Raw genomic sequence first — 22,062 nt, 5'->3', positions numbered from 1 at the left:
AATATCTGTACTAAAAATGCTATTCTGGAAATACATGTTTTTACCTGTTCCATTATTCCTTTCGTGAGAGCTTGGCCGTGGGAGTCATTGTGGCCATGCTTTAAACTGCGTTTGGCCCATTCACAAAACTGTATTTGGTGTCGCGGAGTCACACACAGGCAAACACACACACCAGCAAGGGAGACAAATACTCTGTTACTTGAAGGCTGCTTACTGGTTTGTATATAATGAATTAATGTTTTCCTAACATCTCTAATGAGTGGTTCCACTAACGGCAAAAAATGCCCCACATTTTGGTTTTAGATGGTCTTGTTGTTATCAGTCTCATTGTACGCCATACCCGATGACTTGGCGAAGGTGCTGGACTGCCCGGCTTGTGATAAAGATTTACTGACGTTCAGTTTGAGACCACAGCTTGAGATCTAAACTAACTTTGAAGCAGAGATGTTGTAGTTGAGCCCAATTTCAAGGTGTGCAATAAAATTCATGTGAGACAAGCCTTGGAGAGCAAGAAAACTTCTGATAATGCCTGCTCACCCTTTGACTAGAACTACTTAATATCAATATTATCCTTTCCTAAAGAAGGTTTTATTTCACTAAAAAAAGGGGAAAAGAAATAATGCTAAAATATGTGCTCTGTACATGAACCGGTTTGCAAAATCTTTTTGCCCGCTTAGATTCATTACTGTGAGGATGCTGCAACTAAGGAGCTGTTAAGGAACTAGCAGAAGCCTTTGAGCAACTGGTGTTAAACAGTCGGCCAGTCGGCTTAGTGAGGGATACTGCAGTCTTGTTATATGAGTCAGGCAAATATATCCACGTATAATTTGATGCATTCATTTATTTTGGAAAGGACGTTAATCATATTGTTTCATTCACTTGAACTGATTCTTTCCACTGGGGAAAGGCCTAAAAAGTCAATAGGAGCATGCAAAGAAGTTTGTGTTGTCATTAAATTATAGAGTTACACTTGAAAACAATGAGCAATTCTTACATTCAAAGAATAAGGTAATTCAACCCTCTCAAGAGAATTTTATTTCTGGCCTTTTTTGTGTTAGCTTGGTTAGTTGTCCTGTGATTGTTAATTGATGTACTTAATCTTACTACTACGTGAGGAACCACTGGAGCACCTTCAGGAGCGGTACCAATGTGATTATGAACTTTTTGTTCTTTATTATTTTCTGGTGGCAGCACAACATACAGACAAAAAATAGGATTTTTGGAAAGGCGCATATCTGTAACAAAAATTGTAGCCATTTGTCTTCGGTTTAGGAAGAAGTAAATATTGAACTACCACTCTCTGCTGTGATATGGCAAACAGATATCTAAGATTTTAGCAATAAATTATGCCCCAACCTCTTTTTGACTATTCCTAAACTGCACCTAATATGTTATCCATTCTGAAGCACTCTGTCCAGTGGGAATTGATTTGTTGCCTTAGACAGAAATCCGTCAATCTGTTTATAAAAAGGGATGATTTCAGTTTCCCTACCAGAACATTTGTAACTCAAACCCTTTACGAAGAGTCCAAGATTTTTTAGCAATGTGCAGTTTGGGGTCGACACACTTGCCTTTCCCCCCCGCTCCCCATCCCTCTTTGAAGTCGAGGGCACAGTGAACGCCCCTTGTTTTTCATATAATATTCCTGCGACATTACGCTTTTCTGGCTTTCTTTGCACGTGCAACCCATATATGCAGCTCAGTAAAAAGGCGTGCTGCCTTTGCTACATGCACAGGTGCTTTCAGGATCAAAGTTTTGGTTTCAAAAGGGTAAGTGACAGAAAACTTAAAACTCATGGCTGAGTTGTGTACAAGAACCTCTCTTACAAATATTTTAAAAGGGTAGTATGAAGGCAGCAAATTTCAAACCCTTGTCTGTTATAATAAGGACATTGTAGAGATCTGAGAAAAGATGTTAAGGCATTCTCTAGGTGCGAAGTGGTACCAAAGGCTTTAACAATTAAAACAGCTTCTAGCACTTTGCAACTTTTTGAAGTCAGTTGTCGATGAGGAATTTTTATACAGCTTTTTAGTAGGTTTTACATATCTGTATTTTGTTTTGCTTGTCCCCTAACTCACGTAAAGTTGCTAATTTGATTAAAGCAGTACCACACGTGGCTGCGGTTTTAGCTGCGCTCTATTAGGAGGATGCTGGCTAGTCAAACGAGCGGTAAAGAATGTGGTCACCTCTGAAATCTTAAATTCTCATCAGATGTTTTTGCGAAGCTGCACAACTGGAGGAAAGCCTGTGATGTCCCCAGCTACACCTGAGCACAGACGCTGTGCAGGTGGAGCGCTGCATGCAGCTCGTCAGGGCTGGGCACCTGTAGAAGCTTGTTTTCTTTCTAAATTTCATTTTATCAGTTAGCTCAGTCCGTCTCTTTGAAGCAACACTCCAGAGAAAAGCTTGGCACGAGGCACTCTCCTAAGGTCAGGTAACTAATGCTCGTCTCTCATCTCACAAATATGAGTGGGTGTTTATCTCTGTTAATTTGCTTTTTTAGGCAGGAGTGTTTGAAACAGCTATAAAATTTCTGTCTCCCTGATCTCTTTGATCTGTTGTTCACTGCAGAAGTGCTGCTCGCGTGCCAGCGGCAGGTTTCAGCTGTGAAACCCAAGCTCTGGCCTGGCACCAGGGGAGAGCACGGAAAACATCTGCTCGCCCACCAAAACGCATTGCCAGGCATAGTCAGCACGCGGGGTACGGGTACATGTACCTGATGTTGGAGGTTACCAAATCTTCCGTGCCCTTAAGCCTGTCTTGGAAAAAGAAGGACGTGACCCCAGGGTCTTAAGTCTCTTTCTGTTTCCCCTTAAAGACCAAGGTCAGGCTGCTAAGAAGCAAAATTTATAGCTGAGTACTGGCTTTTGAGGGAGGTGTCACCCGAGCTGGTGCTGGGTGCCCTAGCTAGCCGCTTGTATCCCCTGGACCACCCTCTGGCTGCAGCATCCCGCTGCAGAACCCATCCCCAGGAGGTGGATGAAAACGAAGCTCAGGTAGCATCCCTTTTTCTAGGAAACCTCAGTACTCCTCAGAGCTAAGACCTGTAAGGCGGATTGCTTTTCCTGCTAATAATCGATGATACAGACTAGGTGCGGGTGACTTCTCTCAGTGTTTGCGATGGGGTAGGGCTGAGGCAAAATGCACTGTGTCAATGTTTTTTGAATGGAAGTTTCCATATTTTTTTCCTAAGTTTTAATTTCCTCCTTTAAGGGCGGGGGGGCGGTAAAAAAGTGATCATTTTTCTATGTAAAATTATTTTTCCTTAATTTTCCTTTTAACCAACATGCTCAAAGTCCATATGAATCCTTTTTTCCAAGGACGAATGAGATACTTTGTTTGACCCAAAAGCAAATGCTTTTGACTTCCAGCACAACCCAAGAGGTCAGAACTGTGATTTTAATGACACATGATTTGTCACTTTGGGGCTGTTTATTTACAGGGGTAAATGTATTTCCATGCAGAAAGTGGCCTTTGAGGGGCTGCTGCAAGCACGGCTCCCATGAGTTTCTCCTGACCGGGAGCTGCAGCTCTTGCCATGCGTGCTGGCTGGCGGAGCTGCTGCGTGGCCGCCTCTGGCCCTCCCTCCTTCCATCCCTCCCTCGCCTTCTCCCTCCATCCCACCTCCAGAGAGCGGGAAATGCAGAGCTGATCCCGCTGGCAGGGATTTAATTTAACCTCTGAACATAAAACAAGAAGAATAAACACTGATCCCTGTTAAGAGGGAAGCTGTTACAGTGCTCAGTGATGCTGGCTTGAAATTAAAACAGGTATCAGAGCTTTATGGTATTGACTAGATGCGATCCTTTTATGAACAGTGGAGCAAAAAGTATCTGGGTAATGTTGTCATTTCACATCTCATAAATAAAAACTGTGTGCGTATGCATCTTTACCGGGGGACTGAAGCAGGGACTGGGCAGGAAGGCTGTTTATTAAAGGAAACTGTTCTGAAAAATATTCGCCAAGTGCAGTTACTGGAACGATTCTTGTCTTACTGAAAATTATGATGTGGTTTTCCTGGCAAATAACTTGATTTGACCACTTCTGTTTTTACTTAGGGAGCCAATGCCCTCGTCACATACACTATTATCAGCGGCGCGGATGATAGCTTCCACATTGACCCCGAGTCAGGAGACCTGATAGCCACGAAGCGCCTGGACCGGGAGCGCCGCTCCAAGTACTCCTTGCTGGTCCGTGCTGATGATGGCCTGCAGTCCTCAGACATGAGAATAAACATCACTGTTAGCGATGTTAATGACCATATCCCCAAATTCTCCAAGCCAGTGTATTCCTTCGACATCCCGGAAGATGCCACTCCAGGTAAATAGGAAATGGCCCTAAAATTGACTGAGTTTTTTCATTTTGGCAGTCCAAAGGGACTCGAGGGGGAGGGGGTGGCAGACCTGTCTGACTTGGCCAGGAGGCAGAAGATGCCGAAGGCGTCTGTCAGATGGGGTGGAGAAACGGAGGGAATCACATCATGCTGAAAGTCTGCTTGCTCAGAAATCTGTATCACTAGTGAGGTCAAATTTCTTTTCAATGGGAAATAGAGAAGTGGTTGCCGATCAAATAAATCCTAGATGCAGAATAGGAATTATGCCTGTATCCCCATGGAAGCCTCTGAGTGCGACTACTTAAAAACTAGCAAACAGAAAAGTAGGAGGAGGAACAACTTACAGGATACAAACAGTATGACCTAGCATGAAAAATATGTGATGGTATTGATGCTGGTATTGATTTAGTGAGCCGTCTTCGGTGAATATGACTTACAGTACTGAATTTGTCAAGTGTAGGATCACAAAATGGGTGACCATTGAGCAGCCGGTAATACACTGATTCCTTAGTAATATTCCCTACATGTGCTCGGGTAGTAACCCTAACATTGTATTTCCTGGATCTTATGTTTGACTCCTGGTTTTGACAAGGTTGTTGGAGAAAATCTAACCTTTAGATAATTAATTTTGGTTCCTAAGCATGATCACCGACCTCTTAAGTTGTTTTCTTCTTTTAAAGCTTGTTTCATATGCAAGAGTGTTCTGATGTTTCAAAGTTAGGTCGTAAGCGAGAAACTATTTAGGCCAAAAAAAAGTTTTCAAAAGCTGTTCTATATTATATGTCTCCAGATGAGAAATTAATATTTCTTGCAATAAATAGTTTTCAGTATTTTATACAGAGTGCTAGTATAAAAGCAGTATCTGCTGGTATTAGTAACGGAAGCATCTTAGAAACTTGTTCTAAAACGTGAATAAACAAAGGAAATGTAAATAACATGGTGATAGCTTTCAAGCTTTTATTAGGGCTTTGACTTATAAGCGTGGGAGGCTCAGCTTGGGACAACCAAGATTACCCCCATGCCTCCAACTTCTGCGCCGTGTCCCACAGTCACAGTCCCAAAATTCAGTGGTGTTTTGCATTAAAGGATTACAGTGCAATCAGCTGTGCCTCAGGAATCTGATCTGGAAGTAATTGAGACGTCTGTGTAGCATGGAGTGGTTTAGTTGCTGATCCCAGCTAGGCTCTTCTCTCTTGTCACTCAGAGTCCTGAGGCTCAGCCTGTTTTAGCAGGAATAACCCTGGAAATGGCGAGCATAATTCCCTCCCTTCATTCTGATGATAAGCCGTTTTCATTGTCACGTTGCTTGAAAATAGTTAACTGTGCTGGAACGCATGTAATTCATCTGGTTCCGTGGAAAAGAAATTAAATTATTTACCTTCTCAGAAATGAGCTGATCTTAATTATAATTAGTGTTCGAAATACTGAAAAGCGACACTTAATTTCCAAACTTTAGTAAGATAGGTCAGTCGTGTGAACGCAGCTATGCAGAAATGAAAACAATGGCACAAATTCACAAGGAGTTGAATTTCAGAAAACAGTGAAGAATGGACCCCTATAAGGTTTCCAGTTTTCTAACCGCAGTTACACTGCAAAGGCACTTTTTCAAAAAGTAGAGCCGGGATATTGGGTATGTAATGACATTTCAGTTTCTGCATTTAGAAAGAAATATCTAGAAGGTTTCAGAACTTGTATTTGTCTGCGGGGAGGAGAGGGTCCTTTGAGTCGTGGAAAGAAAATACCTAGCAGGAGAAAAGGTATTTTTGCCCCAGTTGATATCCAATCTGGTCATGTTCCCGTTTAAAGATAAAAACAAATAATCCTGGCCATTTCTTGGGGTTTTTTTAGTAGCCTTTCAAATAAACATCGTACTGAATACTCTTCCTTTCAGCTTTGAAGAACCTTTCATAGTAGTTAGTCATGCAATATTGAGGCTTGAATTTCTACCGGAGGGTACCTCTTATTCTACAGAGCTGCTTGATGGTGAGCTGGCTCTGACCACGCCAGGGAGCTGCCTTTTGCGAGTGACTGATTTTGCTGTCCTGTCGTGCTGCGCAGGTTCCTTGGTGGCAGCCATTCTAGCCACTGACGACGACTCCGGTATCAACGGGGAAATCACGTACACCGTAAGTGAAGATGATGAAGAGGGTATCTTCTTCCTGAACCCTGTTACCGGAGTCTTCAACCTGACTCGCGCGCTGGACTACGAAGCGCAGCAGTATTACATTCTTACTGTCCGCGCGGAAGATGGGGGAGGCCAATTTACCACCATCAGAGTGTACTTCAATATATTGGACATCAACGATAACCCGCCAGTGTTCAGCATGACCTCATACAGCACGTCTTTGATGGAGAACCTGTCTCCAGGATCCACTATTCTCAACTTCAGCGTCACTGATGCAGATGACGGTAGGCGTTTCCTCGTATTCCGTATCTCTGATGATAAATATGTATTTCACCTTAGCAACATACTAGAAGACCTAGTAGAAAGGGCAAATTAGGGCTATCCTTAGGATGTCATCATATGCTTAAATTCACTGCATGCTATGTAAATAGAAGTTATTTTTCTGATATTTCACATTAGGTTCCTTATTTTTATTTGTGATAAATTGAAAATACAGTCAAATACTGCTTTTAACTGCTGTTGCGGAAATGAGTTGCAGAGCTGTATTTTATCTAGAGCATGTTACAGCAGTTGAACGCCATGATTTCTCCCCTGGTGCTTAGGTTGCACATTTAAATTAGACCTAAGTGTTCTTTCAGACTGGCTTTTTCTTAAAGTTTGTAATATATTCTAAATAAGGTTCTGGTAATATGAGACGTAATCTGCAATCATCTTAAATGTACTGTAACTTTTAAGTATATCATGAAGAGAATTGTGATCTACAGGGTATTGATAGTGGAGGTTAAAAAACTGATTGAAAGAGATTATGGGAAAATTTCTCATTAAAATAAGCTTTAATCTTGGGATTATTTATGGCATCTAGAAGGTGTTAATGTGTTGGAGTATAAAAGATACAATCTTTATAGCTTGCTTAACCATTTCGCCATACAGTTTATGTCCAAGAAAGAATAATTATAGAATATAGCCATAAAATACATAAAAATCATTCCAGAGCATACTGCATTTTCTTAAGTGTCCACAGACATTAGTCAGTGTGACTTAATAGAAAATTATTCATAACACTCATAGTGACTTTACAGGTGAAGGTTATTTTTGTGACATGTTAAGCAACCTTGTCTGCTCTCAACTTGACACTGGCTCAGCAAAGCCCATAGAAATGTCTTACACTGAAATGTGTCCTTCAAGCACAAAGCACCTACATGCTTTGAGGAATCCCAGTTTATGCACGTAAAACGACTGGGCTGATCAAGATTATTCAGTAAAACAGTTTTTCCTCAGGAAATGCTGAGTTGTTGAACTCAAACATTTTTGTGGGAACATAAATTCTCTGCTGATGGATAGAACTTTCCATGGTAAAAATTGTGCAACTGGTTTTGAGATCAAACTGAGAAAGTGAGCGAGAACAGATGCCATAAGATAAGCCAACAAGTCAGAAATTATAACTTGGTGATATTGGCTATTCTTGCATGGATCTGTCTTTCAACACTCTTGTTAAAGCTTTTATTTTATGTAAACTAACTATGAGTTGGAGGAGGAACTTGTGCTTGCATCATGCATATCCAGGGAAGGGATTGTTCCTTCAGACCTGTAGGTAAATGGGTTTGTGTCTAATCTATCTCCTCTTCTATTTCTTATTTTCCCGTTAGGAGTACAATGCTTGGTTTCAAATCTTTTTGGAAGTTAATTTCACTTAACCGTTATGGGTCTGTTTTCCTTTTCTCTTGCACCTCATACATTAATTTCCATCTGCACACAGTGGACGTGAACTATATCATAGCACTGACGTATCATTTTACATTCATCATGTGCTCAATTATCAAGGAACCAAATGAGTATTTGAGGAGCAATGCTATGAAAAGTCAGATATCTTGCCTTTTATATTTTCTGGCACACTTACTTTTCTAACAGGCTGGATTTAAAATTATTAGGGCAGAAATTTCATTCCAAGAGCGTGCCAGGTTGAGTTCCCCCATAGGACTGTAACTTCAGCAAATGTTATGATCTATTGGTGTTTCTGTTTCAAGTCCAAACTTGTTATCCTGTGTCATCTTATATTTATCTAGAGTACAGAAATAGCTGGTACTATATTCCTCTGCATGTGGCTCTCAGATAATGCACTCAGTGTACACAAATATAATTTTGTTGGTTATTTATATGATCCCATAGTTTGAAGGAGCTCTGAAAAGACATTGTTTTATAATGAGGTGTGCCTGTTGTTATAGGATGAACACTGATAAAAGACAAAAACATGGTGATAGTGAAACTGGTCCCATTTTCATTTTCTTGTTCGACACACCCCTTGGGAAACAGTAGCTGTTTATCTCAGCTTGGACATCTTCATAGAGAGATGCATAGTAAATATCACCTACAGCTCTTGGTTATTTACAGAGCAATAAAGAACTCGGTTTCCTTAAATACATTCATTTTGAGATTCAGATTTTAATTTTTTCCACATTGAAATAACAGGAAAAATCTCAGGGCAAAGCACACCCTTGTCTATTTGTTAAAAAGTATAGCAAGATGTTCCTCCAGGCAAAAACTAGTGGGATTTCCCAGTGAGACTCTACAGGTATTTGCAGAATGGGAGGGGGGGAGTAGGATTTTTTTTGTCTCATTAGTAAATAAATAAAAATAGAAACAAGACCCTTAAAAGAGCATCATCATGAAATTGGTGGCTCCATGTCTGAGCTCTCACTCAGAGTTTTATCGGATTAACCCTCAGATTAAATAGACCCAAAGCTCAGCAAAGAGGATGGCCCTACATTCTCCCTAAGAAAAGCCCGGCTCCAAACCAGGGGAGAGGGGATGGATGAGGCGCACAATGCCAGCTTGGCATGCTGCGTTTAAAAAAGAATACTTCATTAAGTGGCAGTCCTGCTCCACTGTTATTTAGGCAACCCTCCTTCTGCTTCACAGTTTAATCTATATAAGCATTAGCAGCATCGAAACCTATGAGAATACAGGACAAGGAATGAAAAGGTACATGGAGGTGAGATAAAGAAGAACAAGCAGTAAATTTTGTAGGAACAAACACCACCATAGAAAACACTGGGGAAAAAAGAGTATTTTAAAAGTAATTTTATTCTGTAAGATCTAATTCCTACCCATCTCCACAGTCAATTGACAAAAATCTTGAATTGCCAGAAAGTACTTTACTGAAATCAGAGGACTTTCATCCATATGATTAGTTATTTGAAAATACAGATGAACAAAAAATAGACTAGCATTAAACTTTCACAGTGCTTCATTTGATCAAAGTCATGTAGAAACACTAATACCTGGCATATAAAAGTATTAATTTCTTTAATTGCATTAAAATATTTTGTCTTTCTTGTTTGGTTCTATTTATTTTGTAATTAAGTTCCTACGAGAGCAGAAGAGAGAGGGAAAGATGCCAATTAGAGTAGCCGCTGGGGGAAAGACAAGTAAGACTAGAGTTCCCAAGTCTGAGCATAATCAACAGCAGAGATTAATAAATCTAATGCAGGAATAATTTTATTATCAAAGCAATTCAGTCGGAGGGTAGAGAGCTTCTGAGTAAAAATGACAAAACGCACAGCAAAGTAATCAGCTACTTCAGCAGACAGCTTGGTTTGTTTGCATGAAAAAGTGAGTTTGAGGGGTAAATTAGTAGCGAACAGTCTGTTACTCTACTAATCCTAAATCACAGTCTTTATGACCGAAAACAAGAAAACAAAATTTTCAAAATTAATTAAAATAGGAGTAAGATACATATATACATATATATATATGTGAGAGAGAGAGAGAGAGAGAGAGAGAGAGAGATGAGAAAAGACTCATTTCAATTAGTTGTTCCCCAAAATTAGTTGTTTAGAGTGAACTCTGGAGTTGAAGCGGTAACATACATTTGTTTCCTGTATGGCATGTTTCAGGTCATTTCACAGCCTTGTTGTGATTCAGAATACATTTCCCTTACCAGAATTATAAATCTCTCCCTTGGCCCTAATTGCTAGTTATGTTTCGATCATAAGATGAGGGCTGTTCATCTGATATTTTGGAATACCATGCCATATATGGGAAGCATACCTCTCTCCAGTATTCACTCTTGGCTTGCTCCAGCTAGGCTTGGGAGTTTCTGGTTGTGGCCTTTTTTAATTGGGTGGAAGAATTCATGAAATAATTACATTAATAATAACGTTGCTCAGTTGAACTGGGGAGAACGGAGGAAAACAGCTGTTCAGTGAGCAGCAGAACTATTGAGTCTTGGTTTCTAAAGGAAAACCCTTCAAAACCTTTATCCCTAACCATTGTAGATGGGGAAAAATTACGCGTGTTGCCACCGCGCAGCTCCTGCTGAATGAAATGCCAGCCATTCCCTTCGCGGCCGCTCCAATTAACATCCTTCCCTCTCTCTCTCTTCAACTCTTGTCAAAAAATAATTATTTCAAAGGCTTCTGCTCCACTGTGAAACTTGGCTGAAATTAGCTGATGGATTAAAAAATGGTGATGAGGAGGTTGAACAGGCAGCACAACTGTACAGTCCTCATTTCCGTAGGAAATGAGGCCAGAAACATTTATATCTAGGTCGGTGGGATGAAGTCACGTTCTCTACCTTTCTCCTCCCCACCCCACCAGGCTCCAACTCGCAGCTGTCCTTCAGCATTGCGTCCGGGGACAGCGCGGGGCAGTTCGGCATCGACAACAGCGGCGTGCTGAGCATCAGGCAGCCTTTGGACCGGGAAAGCCAGTCTTTCTACAGCCTCGTCGTGCAAGTCCACGACATGGCCCCTCTCCCGGCCTCCAGGTACACAAGCACAGCCCAAGTTTCAATTATTCTGCTGGACGTGAACGACAGCCCTCCAAGCTTTATCTCCCCGAAGCTGACCTACGTCCCGGAAAACACGCCGATAGATACGATTGTGTTCAAAGCGCAGGCGACTGATCCCGACAGCGGTCCCAACAGCTACATCGAATACAGTCTGCTGCGGCCTCTGGGAAACAAATTCAGCATCGGCACTATTGATGGTGAAGTGAGGCTTACCGGGGAGCTCGACAGAGAAGCCGTGTCCAACTATACCTTGACTGTGGTAGCCACAGACAAGGGCCAGCCATCCCTTTCTTCATCTACGGATGTGGTGGTTATAGTCCTGGACATTAATGACAATAACCCGCTTTTTGCCCAAAAGCTTTATAAAGTAGAGGTGGGGGAAAATACTTTGACAGGGACAGATTTAATCCAGGTGTTTGCTACGGATGGAGATGAAGGTACAAACGGGCAGGTCCGCTATGCCGTCGTGAGTGGAGATGCCAATAATGAGTTTCGGATCGATTCTGTGACGGGGGTGATAACAGTTGCCAAGCCTTTGGACAGAGAGAAAAAGCCTTCCTATACATTGACTGTTCAGTCGGCCGACCGTGGGAGCAGCCCGAGGACCGATACCACAACAGTCAGTATCATTCTGAAGGATGTCAATGATTATATTCCCACATTTGAACTTTCTCCCTACTCCGTGAACGTCCCTGAGAATTTAGAGACGCTCCCAAAAGTTATTCTTCAGGTGAGTACATTCAGCGAATAAATATGTATCTCCTACAATTATTAGCATGCCTCAGTATATGGTATTCATGTATAGTGTCTTTCCTCCAAAATTAAAAAGGTGCAAGACAATTGAAAAGTTGCCTCTTGGCCGTAATCTAACATGCAGTGGTTGTTGGCTTGGTTTCCTTTTTGTGTGTTTGGGTGGGTGGGGGATTTTTTTGCTTGTTTTTTACCAAAAGTTTATATTATTCTTTAGAGTTTTGTTTGTGTTTTCCCTACCTATCTTCCCGCCTACACTGGGACTTTCAGAGTTTGCTCTATCTCTCATCTCAATCTCAATTTTCATGCAACAAATCTCTCAATCTGATCGTTGCCTACATGGGATGAGGCTCCGTGCCAAACATTGAAAGAGCACTAAATGGATTCAGCTGGCAGGACGTGCAACGTTTGCTTTGATACGGAGCTCAGCCTATACCAGATCTGTGGTTTTCACTGAGCCCCAACACAGTCTTTACTGAATTTATGCTTGAGACAAATAAGTAATCAACTATTTAATATTTTCAGACTATGAGTTTAAGTCCATCACCACGGTGTTAAGTCATTTTTACAATTACAGCTAATAATTTATACTAGCCCTTAAAGAATTTGGATTAATTCAATCCGTTAATTTGGATTATTGTCATAGAGAATACTTCCTCTATCCCAACAAAATTTTACAGACCCTGCGCTCATCAGTTCTTGATATTTCTTCCCCCGTGTTTGCATTGCCTTTGTAGGTTGTAGCAAGGGACGATGACCAAGGCCTAAACAGCAAGCTTACTTATGTTCTGGTGGCTGGAAACGAAGAAGGAGCCTTTACTCTCTCGGCCAGCGGAGAGCTGCGCTTGGTGCAGAGCCTGGACCGTGAGGCAAAGGAGCAGTACATACTACTGATCACAGCTACCGATGCAGGTAAAGCAAATGGGCAGTCTCTTCTGGTGAAAACTCGTCGTCACTTGAAAACATTGCATTCTGGATAGAAAAGAAATATTTTCATGATGGCCTGAAACTTTAGGAGATGGAGATTGGTACCCAAGCTTCAGTTTAGATCTCTCTGGGGAGAGCTGGGCTTACCGGATGTCAAATGGAGTTTGGTTTCTGGAAATCAGGATTTTATCCTTATGTCTAGCCGTCTGATGTTAGTAGGACACACTACAGATTTAGGTGGGTTGATTTTTGCCCTGCAGTAGTAAGTGGTCCTACCTACATCGTAAGAGCCTCATGCATGGCAATAAAAAACCAATATAAATGGCAATAAAACCCAATATAATGCTGTCATCAGAAATCTGCAGACAGGTCACATCAATGGCCAGAAAACATCTATGGACTACTCAGTTAATCTTACCGAAATCTTACCCCTGAAAAGTAATGGCAATTTACATTTCAGCATTTTAATTTTCTGCTTTGCTCAGCATCCAGTCATATGTTTGCTCCAGAATCCCAAATGTATTCCAAGTTCCCTCCGTTTAAAACAGGACGTGAATTCCTGTTCTGCAGATTAATTACACTTTCACTTGAGGTGTCCGAACACAAAATTTTGGTTTCAGATTTTGGTATGAATATTAGTAACGAAGACATCCTGCATCATACTCTGGGCTGATCTCTGGTCCCCCATGGTCTGATGGATTTAATTTACTGCAGAATTGTTCCTACGTTCTAATAATAAAAATAGAAGCAAACCCAACTTGTTGACAAGTGGATACGATTTTGTTTTCTGCCGTATCGTGTGCAGTATCTTGTGTCAGTGACAATATCTATGGCTTATATTTTCCTATTGCAGCAGTGCTCAGGTATTTCACAGTCTGGGCACAGCTGAAGCTGCGAAACACAATTTTAGGGCTTGATGTATCATTTGTCTTGTATTTTGGCCAGAGGTAATGTATGCTTTGTATTTTTTACACTGGCTTTCTATTACTCTATAGCCGCAAACTGCTCACTTGTGACTTGGACTTGCTTGGGCTTAAATGTCCTTATGTTCCTTCAGAAGCAGAGGCTGGATATGTAAGGGAAAGCAGATCCTTGAAGTCTGTTTACTCTCCCAGTCCAAGTTGGCAGGAGTCAGTTAGGACTGTACAGAACTTACTAGCTCTACATGCAAAATACCCGAAGCCTGAACTGATAAGGGGTGTCACACAGCCAACAATTATTGTCCTTCTTGGAAAAAGGAGACGGGCAAGAAGTCAGTTGTACCCTACGCCTAGCACCGTGTGTAAGCCAGAAGTCTGACAAGAGCACGATCTTTTCCTAGGCTCTGGTTCCTAAAAAATATGAAATCCAGGAGATTTATCCAACCATTCCAAAGGAAAATATTTATTTGTGTTGAGAGATGTCTGAGTTTCAGATAATCCGGGGAGAATTTAGTACATGGAGCGTGCATGGGGCCTTTGCCATAAGTGGCTGACAAGAACAGCAGCATGTTTCGTTAGTTCCTGTGTTTAAACATATAGATATTATACTGATTAAACAGTTTGAAGCTGTTTTGTTTTGTTTTGTTTTGTTTTTAATTTGCTATGTTCTCATAAGGGTAACTCACAAGTTATTGTTCCCTCCTATCAGTGTTAAAAAGTACTAGCAAAAGTGTTCAGAAGCAGATGTTCAGTAGTAACTTTAAGCTAAATTTAACTGTTTTACTGTGTTTAAGTTTACAATCTGACTAATCTGCAGTTAGTGTGATTTGGTATAGTTTTCAACCAGCTTTGTGGATAACGTTAGATAATATCTTCTGATTAGACTGGAGGCTTGCTCTAAATTCATGCCATCAAAGAATACATTTAAAACTATGTTAGTCATGATTTATCTAAACTAAAACATCCCAGGAAAATGTCCAGCTTCTGTAGAAGTCAATGCCAAAACTTTACTTGATTTCGTGGAAGCAGGATGTGGACTGTAGTCATAATAGATACTTAAGTATGTAACATATTTAAAGTACTTTAAGAAATTCTTGGGGATCCTTGTTTTGTTTGAATTAGTCGTACTGAGTTCAAGCAGTTTAGATGGTAAAGGACACTCTGGCATATAATTCATTGGAGACCTCTTAAAAAGCCATGTTTGTCATAATAATGTGCAACAAACAGACCAAGTTACAGACTCTGGGATTTCTGTCGAGCTGCGTCTCAAATTTTATATTACTATAAATTACATTATCATACATAGAATGCACATGTACTTCTGTAGACATTTGGCAGCTGAGTTAGAAAAATATTATGTGGGAGGAAGCCTTTCTAAAAGAGTTGCAGCTTATCAGAAGAAGAATGTTATTACTTTAAAATACACAAAACAGTACAAAAGCTACCAGTATGGGTATGTGATGGATATCCAGGTGGTAGCACACTGACCTTTGGTAGTCAGTGCCTGCTTCATTGAATCAGGTAGTTCTGGCTGTATTAGCAGAACGATGGCAATGACACAATCTTGAAATGGGTAAGAAAAGTGTTTTGAGTATCATGTTCTTGAGCAGCTGCTAAAGGTTTATAAAAGAAACTCTCACAGGCACATCCAGCTCTTTGCCTAATGTAACTATTTCTTTGGAGTGTTTTAGTTTGTATTTGCTTGATAATGCTTAGAAAGAAGAATTTTGCATAGAGACAATTCAACCAGAAATACACACACAAAACATGTAGTGCTCCTCTGTAGGAAAGCAGTGCCTGCCAAAATGTTGAAGAAAGCAGACTTGTCTGAAATTATCCACATCAATATTATCTTTGAAAATAAATCAAGGGAAAGGTATTATACTTTGCACTTTGAGTTTGGGTTTTATTAGCTATAATAAACAGTCTTTCAGATTGTCTTTAGCAGCCCAAGCAATAGTCTTGCCATATATGGTGCATCTTAATGAGTTTTGGTTGGTTTTTTTTTTTTTACAGATAAAAATCATAGTAGACGTCCAGATGCAGTTAACTCTGGAAATGTCTGGGTAGCACATCAAGGGCAAAAATCTGTCTGTCCAACCCACTTCCCATTTTTCTTAGGATCTGCACCTCAATTTTTGTAGGCTACGCTGGCTGGTTTAAAATATTAAAGGATGATATCCTGCTCCTGTAGAAGTCTATGCCAACTCTTCCCTTTCTTTCAAAGAAGCAGACACAATACATACTTAGAAGCACCTTTAGACATAAGAACTGATGGATTCTCAACTTGGTTTTGGCTGTCTTCCCGATCTCCTTATGTTTATTATCACTTCATCAACTTGTGACTGGGGGTCTTACAGTGTTACCCTAGCCTGTGTATGAGGAAGTTGATGGAACAAGAAGGATTTTTAATTTTTCATTATTTTGATCTAGAGGTGTCAGTCCAATGGGCTGAAAACAGTCCGTGGCGTCAGAAGGGGCAGCAGCTTTGGTAATAGCTGTTATTTCAACCTCCGTGCCTAATGGGTTTTCTAGCATGTATTGGCAGCACGTACACCGAGTCCGTTTGTAGCAGGGGAAGGGTTAGGACATCGCGAAGCAGCAGTCCTCATAACGTTGAGCCAGCAGGGCTGCGTGGGACGGGGTGCCCGCGCTGGCTCAGAAATCTCTGTGCGTTGTCACGCCGTGCAGGCGTGCTCTTCCGGAGCCCAGATCTCAGTCCTGGGCACGTGAGACGAGTTGTTGAGTTATTAAGAGTTGAGCTGCTCGTAAGCACGCTGCGCAGGTCAGACGGGGACTGCTGGTGGGACCACATGCGCCAGCGATGGAAATTTGGGCAGTTGTTGGACAAAATGCTTTCCCAAGCAAGGGTTCCCCTCAGGCCCAGAGAAGTCAGTCATGATATATGCATCGTCCTGGCTCTGGCCCAGCTATTCCTTGGCCTTGCCTGCTAATCCTCCACCTGGTCCTCAGGGTAGATCTTGGGTCGGCAGAGAGTCTTCCCTCCGCTCTGGGGGAGGGAAAAGACTGATAAAATGTTTTCTGGCGCTTGGCTCAGTGATTTGTGGCCGTGCAGCTTGCTTCATGCCCAGTTTCCACAAGACAGTCTGCACAAAGGTTCTTGATTTCAACCTTGTTTTATCATCACTCTTCCCTCACTTCTGCACTTCCACCCTTCTCTAACTTCTGCTGGGTCTCAGTTACTAGACTGCCGCTCTAGGCAGTGGGGATTTACAAAAGACACGCAAAATGTCCATCACTAGGAACATTCAGCGTCTTCCAGAGCTGTACACCTGTGGCTTTGATTGAGAAACAAAACAGAATTCAACTCCAAAGTTTACCCGTCCCAGTTTAGAGCCCCTCTTGCAGCCCAAGCTGTAAGACCAGAGTGCGTGAATTATAAGTATAATGACAGGCAAAATGATCGACTGTGGAATAACATGATAGTGTTTAGATTGCAGATGCTCCCCCAAAATGTCTGCTAACATAAACGCCAAGAAACCTACAGGCAACTATTTGAATGTGTCTTTATGGGTCTGTTTCTACCGCATAAATCATTTGTTTTGTTTCGCTCTACCCTTCTTTGTGGCAAAATGGTTGGGAAAAGAGACTTTATAACTTTTTTTTTTCACCCCATCTGGTGAGGATGCAGTGCTGGGTAAACATTGAGTTCTGGCACCGTGACAAGAACTGGTGCAGCCGCTTTTATCATCCCTGTCTTTAACTCTTTGAGCAATTTTCTGGAGAAAATGTTAGCATTCCAACAGTCCTCCTCCGTTTATTTATTGGTTGCAGGGATGTCAAGTAGCACATCTGGAAACCTGCTAGCTGCCCAGGACTACTGTTTAAATAAACTGCAACCACCATCTCTTGCTTTGGTTGGTCAGAATGACATGTTGCCACAATAAAACCAAAATCAAAATGTGGTGTTTCTAATTAGAAGCTGTGTTCCTGTGGGGGTTTTTTTTGTTGGGTTTTTTTTTTTTTTAATAATCTATTTACTGATTTAGATAAATAGTTCTGAAAGAAATGAATCAGTGGACTGATTATTATATTTAGTTAGCTGTTCTTTGTATACATCCCTGGCCTGTATGAAAAACAACCATATGTTTCTTCTTTAGAAAATGTTGGTCCCCGACCTATGCATTCTTTCCTTCAAGAATGCAGGAGGGCAACCAAGCAGAGGGGTTATATCCTCCTCAGGAATTCTCTTTTGAGATAGGCTTTTGGTTCCCTTCAATCCTAAAATCAAATGAAATCTGACAATGTAGTTGTACTGGGTTTTAACACATTTTAAGATCTTTCCCAGTTTGGGCTGACAAGTAAAGGACGACTATTTTCTAGTAAGGGTAAGAAAGAGTCTCGGGGGTTAACACTGTGTGAGATTTATGTGACTGGGCTTAAAGACATTTATACTCATCCTGTTTTCTTAGCATACACTGTATTTCTACTTAACAGGCAGTCTACAGTGTGAAAAGATGTTGCCTTAGAAGAATGGGTTGTATTTTTAAAACAAATTCAGCTATTTTAAAATCTTGGTGCTGTCAAAACAAACAAACAACTCACAAATTTCGGTTAGAAATGACCTGTTTTCCGTGCTTTCTGTGCTATGTCTAAATATACACATCGCTTCAGGCTTCGGTGAGCCAAATGAAGCTGGCGTATGCTTACCTTGGTGCTTAGCAGTTTACATAATGATTGCTCTCTTCCATGGTCTCGGTTTATGCCACAGCTGTTTCAAAATGAATATTGGTTTCTGTCCCAGCTCCATTTATTTCCTTGCCCTGATGGAAGCTCTTCCTCATGTCAACGCTGTCTACTCAAGTCTAGTTTTACTGGTTTACTATTTTACTAGTTTGATTATTTTTGCTCTTTTAATACTGGTACTGTAACTATCGTTTTAGTAGTCTTGCATGATTTTTAAATTTATTTCTAAATGACACAGTGGGAGAACTGAAATGGCGACAGACTCATCAGTGAGTTCATAGTGTTCATTTTGTCTTACCATCATCTAAAATCAGGAGAGAAGAGAATTGAGGGTGGCTTTTTGTAGTTGTGGGAAGTTAATAGCAGGATCTTGCCCTTTCACTGGGCCTAGAAACTGTTAGCACTTTTAAATTTTTCTCCAGAAGACAAAAGCTCAAAAAGCTATTTAGGAAGCGGGTTTATGGCAAAGTCAGTCTGATGTCCCCTGGAGAGTAGTTGTCAAGGAAGAGAGCGTATCCATGTCTATATGATGTGACACGTTTACTCCCCAAAGGAGATGAGGGCTTTAGCCCATCCCTTCAGAGGACTGCTCCATGAGATGCGCAGTCCAGCCCCAGAATACCATTTGAGGGATTTAGTCTTCTATTTGGAGTTAAAGCTTCATTATTAGATCACTATTTTCAAAATAGTTCAGCGAAAGCCTCTGGGCTGAATCCAAGCGTCTGTGTTCTCTGGGGTGCGGTGCGAGAGAGACGTATATTCAGGTTGGCAAAGGGCTCAGGCTGGCCAGCACAAGCTGAAATATCTGTGGAAACAAGGAAAGTTTTTCACTCAAGTTAAAATCATGGATAGAACTTCAGTTTTGAAACCAACTCAAACTGATGGTGCATTTTATTTGGACAAGGCAAGCAGAGTTAGAAATATGTGTTAAAGATGTTTATTCTCTATAGTTCAGACATACTTGTGGACTTTTAGAAAAGTCCTCAATTTAAGTGCATGCCTCTCTATTCAAACATTTCTTACGTGTGCAGTTCCCTTCCTGCTCTTTGTTGGGACCGTGGAGAATCCAGTGAGTAATTGACGGGCTTATTTAGGATAGGATAAACTGCTTCTAGCTGAGGTTTGTTGGGTGAGCTGTTCTCCATTTCAGTGCATTCAACAAAAGAAAAAGAAGGGAAATTATTTTAAATAATATAAGATTTTCTAATTTGTGGTTATTAATGTAGATTTAAAAATTGACCAATTACTAAACTGTAGCCTTTAGAAGTATTCTTTAGAAGCAGGTCTTCAGAGATTTTGCATTGACAGAGACAGAGGCAAGAAGGTTCAGAAATTGGGGTGTTGGAAGAGACCCAGCTATGGCAGAACTGACATGGGAGGGGGGCATCAAGCACAGTGTCTGCATGTTTGTGCTTTGCAATATAAAAACCTGCAGGCTATCCGCACAAAAATATAGTAATGTTATTCAGATTCAAGTGGTGTTGAGGGGAACTCCATAGGTTCTACCTCAGAATGGATGCAAATCCTGTATTTGTTTTGTTGGCTGTTTTTTTTTTAGTAGACCAGCAGAATCCTAATGAGGTTAATGTACTTCTCCTGTTCTAGAGTCTAGGAAAGCATAAGATAAGATGTAGTAACATGGCCAAAAGTTTTAGTCTCTCTACAGACATTCTTGGAACTATAGTTGAAAATATCAAGTTTTATTAGGTAACTAAATATTTTGCCTCTTTGCATCCCACATAAGTAAAAGAAATCCAGACTATTGGTGGAAACATCATTATGTTAAGAATTTTTGGTTAGTCGTAAATGTTGGTGAGAATTGTTGTTGTCTCTTTCAAGGAACATAATTTTATGCCACCTAAAAAGACTGAGTGTAGGTGATGGTCTTTCTTATTCTATCAAGTTACCTCATCACTAGTGAGGCAAACAGGAATATCCAGTAATTCAGTGTTGTTTCTCATCATCCAGAGTTTCTTACAAGAACCTTGTAAAAATAACAAAGGAAAAAAATAGAAATAAAGGGCTACAAATACCAGCTTTGCCAGGGACGCATGTGCCAGGAACTGTCAAAGCTGATTTCTGTTCCTTCTTAAAGGGCTGATCTAATAAAAAGCAATTAGCATCATCTTTAATGCAGGATTACAGATTTATCTGATTAAAGTTTGAAATATTTTCAGTCGTAAATGATGAAAGTATTGATCTATGGTAAGCTGAGGTCAACTGTACTATGTACTGTACTGTATGGAAGACATAGTTCAAACAAGTTCTTACAGCTCTTTTTCAAGTAGCTTATCTGCTTGGTAGGGATATTTTTTCTTTTTCATTTTCATCCACATTGGGATGGAAATTTCCATCGCACGGTTGGGAAAAAGTCCTGTCTTGCTTTGGTTGAAATACCATTGTTTTCTCAAGTTGTGTGATTATATCTTGTGTTAATTTCTTGAATGTCACCCCCATGTTCACAAAAGACTTTGGGCACTTACTGTAATATGGAGCAAATATGAATGGGATGCAGTCACTTTAGGGGCCTGCTCAACTTGGTGTGAAGTTCATTAAATGAGCCAGTTATCGTCCTGATCCTCAGTCTCATCTCACATGCATGGTCTTAAGATCTACTTCTCAGAATCTTAAGATCTACTTCTATGTCGTGGTCTTAAGATCTACGTCTCTCTTCTTAACAGTGGCCCTGCCACTGATGCAGTACAGCTTTATTGAATGTATATATTGGACAGTCAGTTAGGCACTGTTACCAGGATATAGTTTACTGTGAGATGAAAAAGTGAGAATTAAACATATGAAATATGCCAGAGCAATTCAATTTTCATTGAATTTTGCCATGGTACAGAAAAACATTGTGCAGTATTGATCCAAATGAATAAAAATGTGACTGTCAGATCTTTAAGCTGTCTTCACTGTTGTCCTGGTGGGTTTTTTTCCCTTGTTTTTTATTTTTGCTTTACTATTATTTCTTAACTTCTTGGTGCTAGTTTGAGGGGAAAAAAGTGGGTATATCTCTTTGAAAAAAGTTTCAGGTAGATTTATTTAAACTGGAAAACAAGCTAGAATATAATGCTTCATATGTAGGATTTATAGACTGATTGAAAATTTCAAGGAAGAAAGAATTGTCAGTTTGTAAATTTTCAGGCTGTTACACTTCCTCTCTTATCTCTTCATTCATCCATCTTGCTATGATTAGTTAGGAATTTTTAGATGAAAATTAATTTAAAATTATTGTCCTTCTGCTTATGTCACTTTTATATGAAATTCTACTTCAAATGTGCTAATGAGTTTGCTGAATGTAATCTGTTTTGCAGAAGGATAAGATAACTAGAGTAGTCATTATGCTATGCAATTTCTCAGCCTTTGAGAAATACTATGGTTTTTCCAGTCTTGGTGATCTTAAACCATTTTTTAAATTAAACGTTACACCTTATAAATTGAAAGTCTGCTAGCTCATTCTTCAAATACAAAGCTACAATTTCAGGAAGCCTTAATTGCAAGGATAAAACA

General features: G+C 40.4%; 1 protein-coding gene across 1 annotated transcript in view; it reads left to right on the top strand.

The window, feature by feature from the left end:
• Positions 1-22,062, top strand: part of FAT4 (FAT atypical cadherin 4) — a 149,989-nt gene that overhangs the window by 78,168 nt on the left and 49,759 nt on the right. Inside the window, exons 3-6 of the mRNA XM_072861873.1 lie at positions 4,060-4,321; positions 6,393-6,743; positions 11,056-11,978; positions 12,736-12,910. Of these exons, the coding sequence (XP_072717974.1) occupies positions 4,060-4,321; positions 6,393-6,743; positions 11,056-11,978; positions 12,736-12,910 (1,711 nt within the window). The remainder of the gene's footprint in view (positions 1-4,059; positions 4,322-6,392; positions 6,744-11,055; positions 11,979-12,735; positions 12,911-22,062) is intronic.

The sequence above is a fragment of the Ciconia boyciana genome, chromosome 5, assembly GCF_034638445.1.
Source record: "Ciconia boyciana chromosome 5, ASM3463844v1, whole genome shotgun sequence".
NCBI lineage: Eukaryota > Metazoa > Chordata > Aves > Ciconiiformes > Ciconiidae > Ciconia > Ciconia boyciana.
Note: the sequence above shows the minus strand (reverse complement) of the source record. Positions and strands in the feature narration are given on the sequence as shown.